The sequence below is a fragment of the Drosophila rhopaloa genome, unplaced genomic scaffold (genome assembly GCF_018152115.1).
Source record: "Drosophila rhopaloa isolate 14029-0021.01 unplaced genomic scaffold, ASM1815211v1 contig_167, whole genome shotgun sequence".
Classification (NCBI taxonomy): domain Eukaryota; kingdom Metazoa; phylum Arthropoda; class Insecta; order Diptera; family Drosophilidae; genus Drosophila; species Drosophila rhopaloa.
In genome coordinates, this window is record NW_025335047.1 from 7,773,859 (window position 1) to 7,784,340 (window position 10,482).

The window sequence follows — 10,482 nt, forward strand, 5'->3', positions numbered from 1 at the left end:
CTCCTTGAAGTGTGCAAAAAAATGTGGAACGCTTCACGATTTTGCGTGTCATCCTTGCGCAGGGGCCATGCTAATCTTCTCTGTATCGTTCCAATTTTAGTATATGTTCTGCCGAAGCAAGAACGAAGTACAGTTGAAAACCCCGCTATATATACGAACAGTTCGCAGAATAACTACTTGGGAATTATAAAAATCGTTGTGCTCCCTAGCGCCATCTGGCGGTGGTATTTTAATACGCTCTATTTTACCTCATATGTAAAATTGATGTAGAAATTGAAAAATTAATTCTATTGGAATTATAGAAAAGAAAAGACGATTTGGTAAGAGTTCGAAAAACTGAGAAAAGTTAAAGAAATATTCAACAAATTTTCATTTCAGACATTGCCTTTTTTGTGGGTGCCCCAGTCTTTATGTTTTTCAATGTGAGAGGGTGGCTATATTAAAAAAATATCTAATTTGCGATAAAGTTTTAAAACCGTGTTACTATTAAAAAACAATTAAGTAAAGTATGATCCAACAAAAAAATGTGGAACGCTTCACGATTTTGCGTGTCATCCTTGCGCAGGGGCCATGCTAATCTTCTCTGTATCGTTCCAATTTTAGTATATGTTCTGCCGAAGCAAGAACGAAGTAGGGTTGAAAAATTACCTATTTATAAGAGGAATTGTGGGAAAACGTAGTTGAGAATTATAAAGAAAGCCTCTTCGTTGGTTTCAAAAACACGGAGATAATAAACTATATATTAATTTAAGAATAGCAAATAGAACTCGGATATATTGTTAAGTTATCCCAAACTAATAATAATAGTCATGTTATTTGTTGAAAACACAGTTCGATTTATTTGACTATAATAAATTGATAGTTTTAAATATAGAGGCACGACTAAGAGAGTTTTGTTTGGTTTTGGTTAAGGACATCCGGTACCAACCAAAGCTATTCCAAATGAAGTATACACATAACAAATACAAAAGACTTTAAGTGCGATTGGTAAAAAAGTGTTAAGTTGTTCTTGAGTTGATTGTGCTGTAATGAGACTCCGCATTCGTTTGACTCAGATTTCGGATTTCCTACTCGTGCCGTATTTCAGGCTGCAAGTCGAACCAAGAATTCAAGCCAGCTGGTGTGGTAATCTCGGCATCGTCCAGAGGTATTTTCAGCTAAAAGTAAATAAGATAAAACAATTTTAAAAGCAGCAAAAAAATGTGGAACGCTTCACGATTTTGCGTGTCATCCTTGCGCAGGGGCCATGCTAATCTTCTCTGTATCGTTCCAATTTTAGTATATGTTCTGCCGAAGCAAGAACGAAGGTTAACCGAGTTCTTTTCCTATTTATATGTCACCCTTGCCGAATAAGGACTTGGGAATTGCAAGGATGTGGGACTCCTTCGGGGTGTCTTTATGTTAGGGGTTACATTTGGATACTTACCATGCCAATAATGGGACTGCCGCCAGATAAAAATCCCTTTTGTGTGCACACCGTCACCTCGAGTTCCGTCTGCCTGAGCTCGGCAATGGAAATCAGGTACTCAAAGGATGCATCGTAAACAGGATTGCAGTTGTCCTTAATCACGCCCGTCTTTCGTTTCGACTCCTTGCTGCGACCGGGCAGCAGGTATAGCTTGACGTACGGATCGGGGATGTTGCTGGGATCGCGCAGCGGTATCTTCTGGATCTTGTGAATAGTGACGTCCAATTTCTGACGCTGGGCGCTGTAGCGGATCGACAGCTGCATCCGTCCCAGACCGTGTTCACCGGGGGAGGCGGTGGAGTCGGGGAAGCGGTGAGTCAGCACGGAGGCGGCTAGCTCACTGATAGGTTTCTCGCTGGAGGTGGACGCCGACATGGCCGGGGAGATTTTCGTAACCACTGCAGGATCCTCCTCACTGATGGGCGACTCGGCGGACAAACGTTTGCTGGTTACCTGGGATTCCTGGAGGCATAAAGGAATTAAATATTAAGTCTTTGGAATGAAAAATACATTAAGTTTGATAATGATTTAATTCTAAATTTGTATGTCTTGCTTGAAAACTTCACATTCATTTCCGTATAGTTGGTTTTATCAGCAAGATGTTTTATTGTTAGAAGGCCCTTAAACATATTTAATTAAATTTAAAAATGTATTAATATATATATGAAAATTTAGATAATTAATGTCAAAGCTAAAAAAAAAAGAATCTCCGATTCTCCCCGACGGGGAATTGAACCCCGGTCTCCCGCGTGACAGGCGGGGATACTGACCACTATACTATCGAGGATGTTGAAAAAATGAGAGCGAATATTCTTGTATAAAATTGATTCCCTAAGAAAGAACTATTTACATCTAAGAGGGTTAAAATATATATGTATATATATCAAAAATTGGTTAGACACATTTTGAGGCATATTAGTTTTATGCGGTATAAAACCTGTTAGTGTCCATTAAGGTATCGATGAATTAACCCACCTTAAATGCTGGAGGTGCCACCGCAGCCGCATCTGGCGTTTTTACAGAACTACTGCGCGTGAGGGCCGCCACCTGTTCCAGAGCATCCGACTCCTTGTCAATCTCACCGGGCTTCAGTATCCGCAATGAGAGCGACATAAACAGCTTCGATTCCGGTCCAGATTTTTGCAGTTGGAAGGGCTGCTGGATAACCTCCATGTTGAACTGTTTGAGCAGAGTGCTCAGGGTGTAGGTGTATTGGCCGATATCGTTTCCTGTCTTCTGGTCGTAAATCTTGATGATCAGACTCTCGTTATCGGGATTGCTGACCAGGAAGGTGAAACCCTGCTCCCAAACCGGAGAATCATCCCGCATTATCATGGCTGTCTGCTGTTTCTGTTTGTTGAGACTGCAAACCAGGTAAGGATCGGGCTTGGAGCTGGATCGAGCTTGCTGTGGGTTGAGATTTAATTGAATTATATTATATGTTTAATAAATGGTTATATCTTTAATAAATTCTTGATAAACTCACTTTTAAATGCCTTGCAGAATCGATGAAAACGCTGAGAACCGCCGAACTCATGGTGGTCACACGTAGAAGTTGAGTTTCCAGGAGGATTTGCTGAAGATCATTAGGATTGGCGGTGAGTTTATACCACTGCAGGCGGACATGAAGTAGTCCGTGCTTAGCATCTTCCAAGGTTAGCCACTGTGGGAATCATTTAAAGAGTTAGTAAATGTTATAGTTGGAAAATCCTGACTTTACTTACACTATCCACAACACCTTTCTTGATCACACTGGAAATGTCGATGCTGGCTCTGTTTTAAGTAGGTAAAATATGGAATTATTTCAAGGAAAAAGTAAGTATAAATCAATTAAAATCAAACAATAAATCAATGTTTAAAATCTTAGCAAGTTCCCTTAAAAATCAAGCTGTTTTGAGTATCTTTTTCTGAGTTCTTCTGGGGGGAGTTCTTGGGATAAAAGTGTGTCAGATCTTTTGTTCGTGTTCAATCAATCAATCAATAGATGGTTGCCTAACCTGCCGAGCGACTCGTCATCACTAGTGCGGTCCCAGTCAAATAGTCTGAGCACGAGTATGGCATGCTGCGAGACCTCAACCACAGCCTGCTCCATTTATCGTTCGAACCAAAAGCAGGGTAAAAGACATTTTCGCATTATTAATGGTTAGTTCCAGCACAAAATCTACATAAACTACGGTCTCAATGGGAGTTATTTACATGGTCAAATCTAACTACAAAAGTTGTCATTGGCATGCTGGTGGTTCTTGCTCAATTGTGTGTCTGTGGTTTAAAGTGCTCCAGCATCTGCTTGTGGGTCAAAAACGGGTGTCAAAGGGCATGCAATTAGTTCATTCGAGTCAAGTAGTGGCTACTTTGTCGGTTTTGCAAAAGTGATGAGGTTGTCTTTTTTACTCTAGTTGATGTGCTTATTTTGTAATATTTAAGATCGATTGCAAATTGATAAACAATAAGTAAAGTTTTATTTAAATCAAAAATTAACTATCAACTCTATAATCATATTTTAAATTGCACTTAAGTTCTACTGAATAAAATCATTTAGACGTTCCGTTTTTTACATTTGATTATAGTTCCATGTTTTAATTTAATTTAATTTTTTGTAGTAGAAATGTTGTAGGTATCTACATAGTTTTTCAACATTTTAGAGAGTGGATTAAATTTATATATAAAATCTACGGTTAATTATCTATTAAAAAAAGTATATTTCAACAAAGTTATTTAGGTCACATTATAGTTTCCCAATAACTATTTCATTGCCTAATATCTCATCACTTTGCTATATTTTTGTAGTGCTTGTTAGTATACGAATTCAAAACGTAAATCAAATTTAAGAAATACAAAAAACTAAGAGAGAACAAACAAACAAATTGTGAATGCAGTTTCATGCGGCAATACAACCTGCCCAATACATCATCGCTCTGTACACCTGGCATTGTCTGATCATAGTCCCACAAAGAAAACCCAATATAGTGGCCTATGGTGGTAAAAATACACGCCTAGAAAAACAAATGTGTGAGTGTTTTGTTTGGTAGAAGGTAGAGAAAAGAGTATTTAATCCATAGAGCAGAGCGAAACGAAACGGAAAACGAAAAAAACAGGGAATATAGCCTGTCAATTCTCAGTTTGGGCGGCGCATGCAGAAAGAGCTCTCAATTCAATCAACAAACATTACTCACTGGGGATTCAAGGGGGTGCATTTGGATGTTGGTGGTGTGCTAACTCAAATAAGTAAAATGAAAATATTGCTTACCTGCCCAGGTTCTCGTCTTTTTTCGAATCATCCGAGTCCTTCAATTGTATCTCGACAAATTGACCCATTTCAATAAAAACAGTTGCCTTCATTTAGGCGCCAAACAAAGTAATCGAGTGATACAAGAATGAAAAATCAAAATGAAAATAACAGAAAGGCAAAACAACAAACTATGCAAGAATCGGTGGACTTGTGTTGAATTGTATCATGCAGCAATCGATCGACAACATCAGCAGACTACAAAAAGCAACGCAACAAGCTCATGGGATCTCGGGATCCCCGAAGGAATCTCCCAGAGAATACGCACCTCACACCAGTAGTCCCACTTGGGATTCACATTGTTGTCTATGATCTGGGTCTTGAACTCCTGGGCGCCCACATTGATGATGGCATACGGATCGGACTTGCCCTTGCCGAGCACACTGATGTCCTTCTTCATCAGGTCCTTGGCCTCGACCACGTGAATGCGCAGGATGCCCTGAAATAGTATTATTTTGTACTCATCGATATCACATTTTTACATATCTTTCATTAATAGATTGTTCTTCATTTCTTTATTATTAAATAGATTTTACAAATAAGGATTATGGCACTAGCATTTTTCTGTAACCAAATTCGTGGATTATTGGTGATAACCAGAAAAATGTCAATGCTATAATCCTCAATAGTTAAATCAATACTATTTTTAACTCACCTCTGGTTCAGGCATCTTCAGAGCCACCGCCGAAACCTCTTCGCTCAACGAAATGGGCAGCTTATTGGGCAACACCATTACATTGCCAATCTGCTCCACAATGATCCTTCTGAGTAAATCGCTCAGACCCGGCATGTCCATAAAATCAATCACTCCGACCAAATTGAAGTCGATATTCGGATTGTTCAGGAAGAATATCTGCAGTCCACCAACCAGGGGCATTGATCGGATCAAAGGCTTCATCACGACTCGCACCCAACCATGGATCTGGAAGTCCTTGATACCACCCTTCATACCACCCAAATAGAAATTGATGTCGCAATCGCTGGCATAAAACAGATCCAGATCCATGATGATCTCATTGCGATCCACATTCTTGTCGTAGATTTTCACACCGCCAATGCGAGGTGGAATGGTGCCCAGAATTATCCGATCGAACCGGAATCCATTCATCTTGTAGTTAGCCAGAGCAAGTGCCACATTGGGTTCAATGGTTTCCTTCACCAAAGTGCGAGCAAAGTGATTTGCATTGGGCCACACTTGCTTCAGTATCTGCATAAAGAATATAAAAAGGCTTTTGAAAACTAAATCTAAACAATAAACAAATGAATGAAAAGTTTTCTAGAACTCATTGTGATTTTCTTTAATATTGTATTGAAGCTGCGTTATCAGGAATTTTTATGCAATGTATATTTTAAAAGCAGTCTTATCAACTTTTTATTATACTATTTTTGTAATCTTGAAATAAGAATTTTTTTGTTAAACCACCCATTTTTCAATAGTGACACAGGCAAACAACATTTTGTAGATAAGCAATTTTCATTTATGAGAACATTATACGTTTTGATTTGATTAAATGACTGTTTTAAAAGTTAAATAACTTTGTTTTTATATGGGATTAAGTTGTTTATACCATACCTTATTCAGCCACTCGCACCGCTCCACATCGGGGAAGTACACCCAGGCGGGCAGCTCGTCGATTCTGGCCAGGATCACGTCCTTCTCGGAGGCGAGGGCCGATGCCTTGGCTATGTCGCGCTTCTTCTCCGAGGTCTTGGCCAATTGGTCGCGGGCCACCGATAGGATGACCGGAGCTATCAGCCATGCCACCGACCAGCCCATGTAGCCCACCAGATAGATGGAGCCCACGATGGCCACCTTCTTGCCCAGCGTGTAGAAGACGGAGAAAATGCTGTTATCATCGACGGTGGGTTTGGTGGCCACCGTTGAATTTCCATTTGTCGTCTGGGTGGGCGTGCCGTTCTCGGTGGGCGTGGCAGGAGCCACCACTGGGGTTTCACTCATTTTTTGGGCTCCACCAGCGGCACAAAGGGTTCGGTCTCAGTGGGATCGGGTGGGTTTGTGAACTCCGCCAACGGCACCGAAGGGGTGTTATCGCTGCAAGAGATGAACAAACACAATTATAAGCATCTTTACCAGATATTTCCGATTGTAAAGCTCAGGGCGGCTGACTCATTAGCGCTTGCCGGCTAAGATGCCGGCGTCGAACTCAATGCTCACGATAATGATGATGTCATTCTATATTGCGCTATTAGCGAGAAATGTGATCTTGGAATGCCTCGCTGCCTCTCTACACTTCATATGCTCTCCATAATATACAATACACAATAACGTTTACGAACACTTTGTTTGTTTACGTAGCTTAATTTTTCATTTCTTTAATAGAGTCTCGCATTGCTCATACAACGAGTGGGTGGGGTAAATTGACACAGTTTTACGAGTTTTCTGCTGATGTTCACCACCCACCGAGTTACCTGTTGAGTGGATACACAAAATAGCTTTCATTCCCATCAAGGGTAACTAAATTTTCTTGGAAAGTTTGTGTAATACAAAGGAAAGCATAAGGGTATCGAATGACCTGTTTAAAGTTTACAAAAGAAAACTTTAATATCCTTTGGTATTGCTTACTATTCTCAAGAATTCAAGAATTAATTAAAATCTTCTCAAATATATGTATTATCTGTTGTCCCTCGTTCTAAATTTTCTAAATTCGAATATTTCTGTTCTAGTGAAATTTTCTAAATAACCTAAAGTTTTTCGGAATATTAGTGATTCCCAACTAACTTTTTACGGAAACTAATAAATTATGTAAATTTTATTTTTGAAAGTTATACAAGTGTATTTTTCATTTCCATCAAACTTTTCTCTTATATATTTCCATCTCTTTTAATTATTCAACGCTTAGCAGCTGTTGACTTTATTCAAATTTCTCCGAATTTTTCCTCATTGTTTACCTTTCATTCTTTTTTATGCGGTGGCTTTGGGGACTCATTATAATATAGCCGTAATTTTCTTTTAGCAGCACATACAAATTTTATGTGTAACCTTGGCTTGAATAATCGGCCAAACCAAACTTTTCAAGAGATTTACAACCTCAGCATTTTACGCTTTGTTTGCTGTTAACAACAAAGGAGACCAGGAATTTTCACTAAGCTGAATTCTTGAAGTGGCAAAAAATGGGGGGCTTTTCCCCGCTGACAAGGAAGGTGGCCCTCTCCGGCTACGAGCTTTGCTAATTCAACTTTAACTGCTGGGAAATTGTTACATTTTGTTCCGTTCAGAGCTGGTGGGCACCTGTTGAATAGCCACCGACCTCCAGCCCCAAAAAGGCATCCAAAATAAGTATAAAACATCGTATATGTATATATATGGGAGGAGAGGGAGCGAAAAACCCGAACTCGAGAGAGGGTCTTAATTCTAGACTGGCTGCCAAAGCTTGTCTGCCTTCAAAAAGATGGGGAGACGGACTTCCCATTGCCAAGAACTTGAACTGAACACGGTTTTTATTTTTGTTTTGCTCAAATTATTTTTTTTTTGCCGTTCAGGTTTCTTGGCGATGACGTAGTCGCGATATGTTGTTACTTTATATGTGCGGAATACTTGAGTGCCTTAGTAATGTCTTTTGTATCGTGTAAATGTGCTTGAATAAATGATAAATAAATAAATTAACTGTTGCATCACCTCATTGTTTGTGTTCTGGTCTCACTTGTGGTGTGTATATGCAGAGTGTAGGCTATTTATGATTTTTGGTGTTGGAAGAAATATGTGTGCATCTGAAATAAAGAGTTGGTGCTCAGTTTAAGATCATTCAATGAATAAGTTAAATGTGATTTAGCATGTCACTTTCAGTTTTTTTTTATATCTTTCCGTCTGTCTTTTATATATAGAAGCCTTTCCGATTTTTCACTTTGCTATAAATAGTCTAATATAATTTGTATCTTTCAAATTCTGCGTTTGCTTTCACAGCACAAAGATTTTATGAAAACATTTGTAGGTTTTGCAATTATTTGAAAATTATGCATTTCTGTGTACATATTTAGATAGCTTTTCGGAGCTAAAATTCCTTTCATTTAATATTCACACACAAAAACCACACCGAACGGAAAGCCAACTAAATACGTATTTGCATATATTGGGGCGAATATAGCTCAGGGCGTCGAGAATGTTTTTTGTATATTTTTATCAAGTTCTATTTCCCGCAGTAAACAAATGAGTTTCTTTTCAAAAACCCCAATCGTATTTCGATAACACACCAAACAATGCATAATATAGTAAAGTGATTATACACACCGAGAGCACGGAACAAATTCTTAACAAAACTGATTACTTCACTTGGTTTGTGTTTTTTCGAATTTCTGTAACGAACGGACCGAATTCAGCGTCTTTTCATTGTGAGCGGCGTTTCGGAACTAAATTGAATTGAATTCAATACGCGGAGCATCAGCCACTAGAAGAAGTCTCGCGAGTCGGGGTGTTTGAGTCAAAGCTCCCAATTTGAGTGGAAGCTATGCTGACGCAGCAGCCGCTAAATCACCAGCACTGCGGGATTGTTGGCGCCATGGTCTCCCATCAGAGTGTCCTGGACGGAGGCACTAGACAGCAAGGTTGAGCTTACAAAAGGACCTCTTTGTTCGCCAATTAATTTGAATATTAATGAAGAACTAAAGCACGGTCTCAGGGGTGTGGAGCTCACTGGCTTTTGTTCAGTCATAGACCAACTTGTAATGATTGACAACTAGAATGATTAATTATGGAATAATTTATACAAAGAGGCTTCTGGAAATTCTATAATTTTATGATGCTAACCATAAAATTATAGGATTTCTAAAAGTCTTTATAATTTGATTAATGAAATGATTAATTAAGAGACAACGTTTTGCCAGAGTACTGTTCGAAATTTTAAAAACGATATTTGTTTTAGACATTTGTGTATTATTTATGTGGTCGTTAATTTTGCTATTGTACCAGGAATAAAGGCGTCCTCTTGATTTAACATTAATTTATTATAGACGTTCTATTCGTTTCTTGGTTCGATCGAGACTGAGATTCGCTGCACGCAGGCAGCTCTATCTGGCGCTCTCTCTTGAGAGAGAGGGATAGTTCCTCTCTAATAGCTCTAATAGTGTGGCCAGCTTATCTTTAATATACTTGGCCTGCTACACTATCTATTAAAATTTTGGAATTTAAATGATTGTCGAGTTATATCGAGATAATTTATGAGAAAATTTTTTTTATTACTGAAGGTATGCAATTTAGAAAAAAAATAATATTATTTAAACTTACACACTTGTTGTTCAGTGTATTTGGATGAATTGTCCTTGGTCCTGGTACAAGTGGTAATTGTTGCTTTTAGCCGCCTGCTTTTTCTAGCTGACTCACTTGCAAATGAGATAAAATCTAGGCTGTGTTGAGTAATTAGCAACACAGTTTGGGAGCCACTGCGAGTGACGCACACGGGCGTAATAAACCCTGGGATGTGTGCAGCCATGAATAAGGATTAAGCGGCTTTTTTTTGTTTGCTCGAATGGTTGTACGATCTCGCTCTGTTTTTCATAAATATCAAATGGATGGCGGAACACATGGCGTATGTGTAATAATCATGGCATATGCATTTTTAATGGTTCGATGTGAAATCGAAAGGTAAACAAAGCGAAAGGGAAAGGCGGCGGAACTGCACCGCGAAAAAGAGCAAATCAAAAGCAAACAAAGTCTGTTAGTGAAAAAGGACGTACTTGAACATGGCCTTCAACACTCACCCACACACACATCCAC

The 10,482-nt window shown here is 39.0% G+C and overlaps 1 protein-coding gene and 4 non-coding genes across 7 annotated transcripts; all 5 read right to left on the bottom strand.

Moving 5' to 3' along the window:
* Positions 1-17: 17 nt before the first annotated feature.
* Positions 18-124, bottom strand: LOC123037538. Its single transcript, XR_006417540.1, has one exon. It is a non-coding gene; the product is annotated as a U6 spliceosomal RNA (small nuclear RNA).
* A 396-nt stretch (positions 125-520) lies between these two features.
* On the bottom strand, positions 521-627 carry LOC123037539. Its single transcript, XR_006417541.1, has one exon. It is a non-coding gene; the product is annotated as a U6 spliceosomal RNA (small nuclear RNA).
* A 188-nt stretch (positions 628-815) lies between these two features.
* On the bottom strand, positions 816-9,138 carry LOC108042084 (extended synaptotagmin-2-B). Of its 3 annotated transcripts, XM_017120205.2 has the most exons (11): positions 9,001-9,138; positions 8,392-8,483; positions 6,328-6,807; positions 5,410-5,961; positions 5,023-5,193; positions 4,364-4,461; positions 3,193-3,241; positions 2,955-3,131; positions 2,444-2,875; positions 1,427-1,930; positions 816-1,157 (listed from the first exon to the last, which is right to left on the bottom strand). In XM_017120205.2, the coding sequence occupies exons 3-11, from the start codon at positions 6,712-6,714 to the stop codon at positions 1,068-1,070; spliced, it is 2,460 nt and encodes an 819-aa protein (XP_016975694.2). In that variant the 5' UTR covers positions 6,715-6,807; positions 8,392-8,483; positions 9,001-9,138; the 3' UTR covers positions 816-1,067. The 3 variants fall into 3 exon arrangements, with proteins under 3 accessions (XP_016975694.2, XP_016975697.1, XP_016975696.2); XM_017120208.2 differs by lacking the exon at positions 8,392-8,483; XM_017120207.2 differs by lacking the exons at positions 4,364-4,461; positions 8,392-8,483; positions 9,001-9,138 and adding an exon at positions 4,716-4,801 and having other exon boundaries at positions 6,328-6,729.
* Positions 1,197-1,303, bottom strand: LOC123037540. Its single transcript, XR_006417542.1, has one exon. It is a non-coding gene; the product is annotated as a U6 spliceosomal RNA (small nuclear RNA).
* Positions 2,184-2,255, bottom strand: Trnad-guc. Its single transcript has one exon. It is a non-coding gene; the product is annotated as a tRNA-Asp (tRNA).
* Positions 9,139-10,482: the final 1,344 nt, after the last annotated feature.

Excerpts from the sequence above, each read along its gene's own strand:
- LOC108042084 (XM_017120208.2), bottom strand. The coding sequence starts at position 6,714 with ATGAGTGAAACCCCAGTGGTGGCTCCTGCCACGCCCACCGAGAACGGC. Across the intron at positions 3,242-4,363 it reads AGCGATGATGTATTGGGCAG|AGCCAGCATCGACATTTCCA; the intron begins GTTGTATTGCCG and ends TACTTAAAACAG. Across the intron at positions 2,876-2,954 it reads ATTCTGCAAGGCATTTAAAA|CAAGCTCGATCCAGCTCCAA; the intron begins GTGAGTTTATCA and ends CTCAACCCACAG.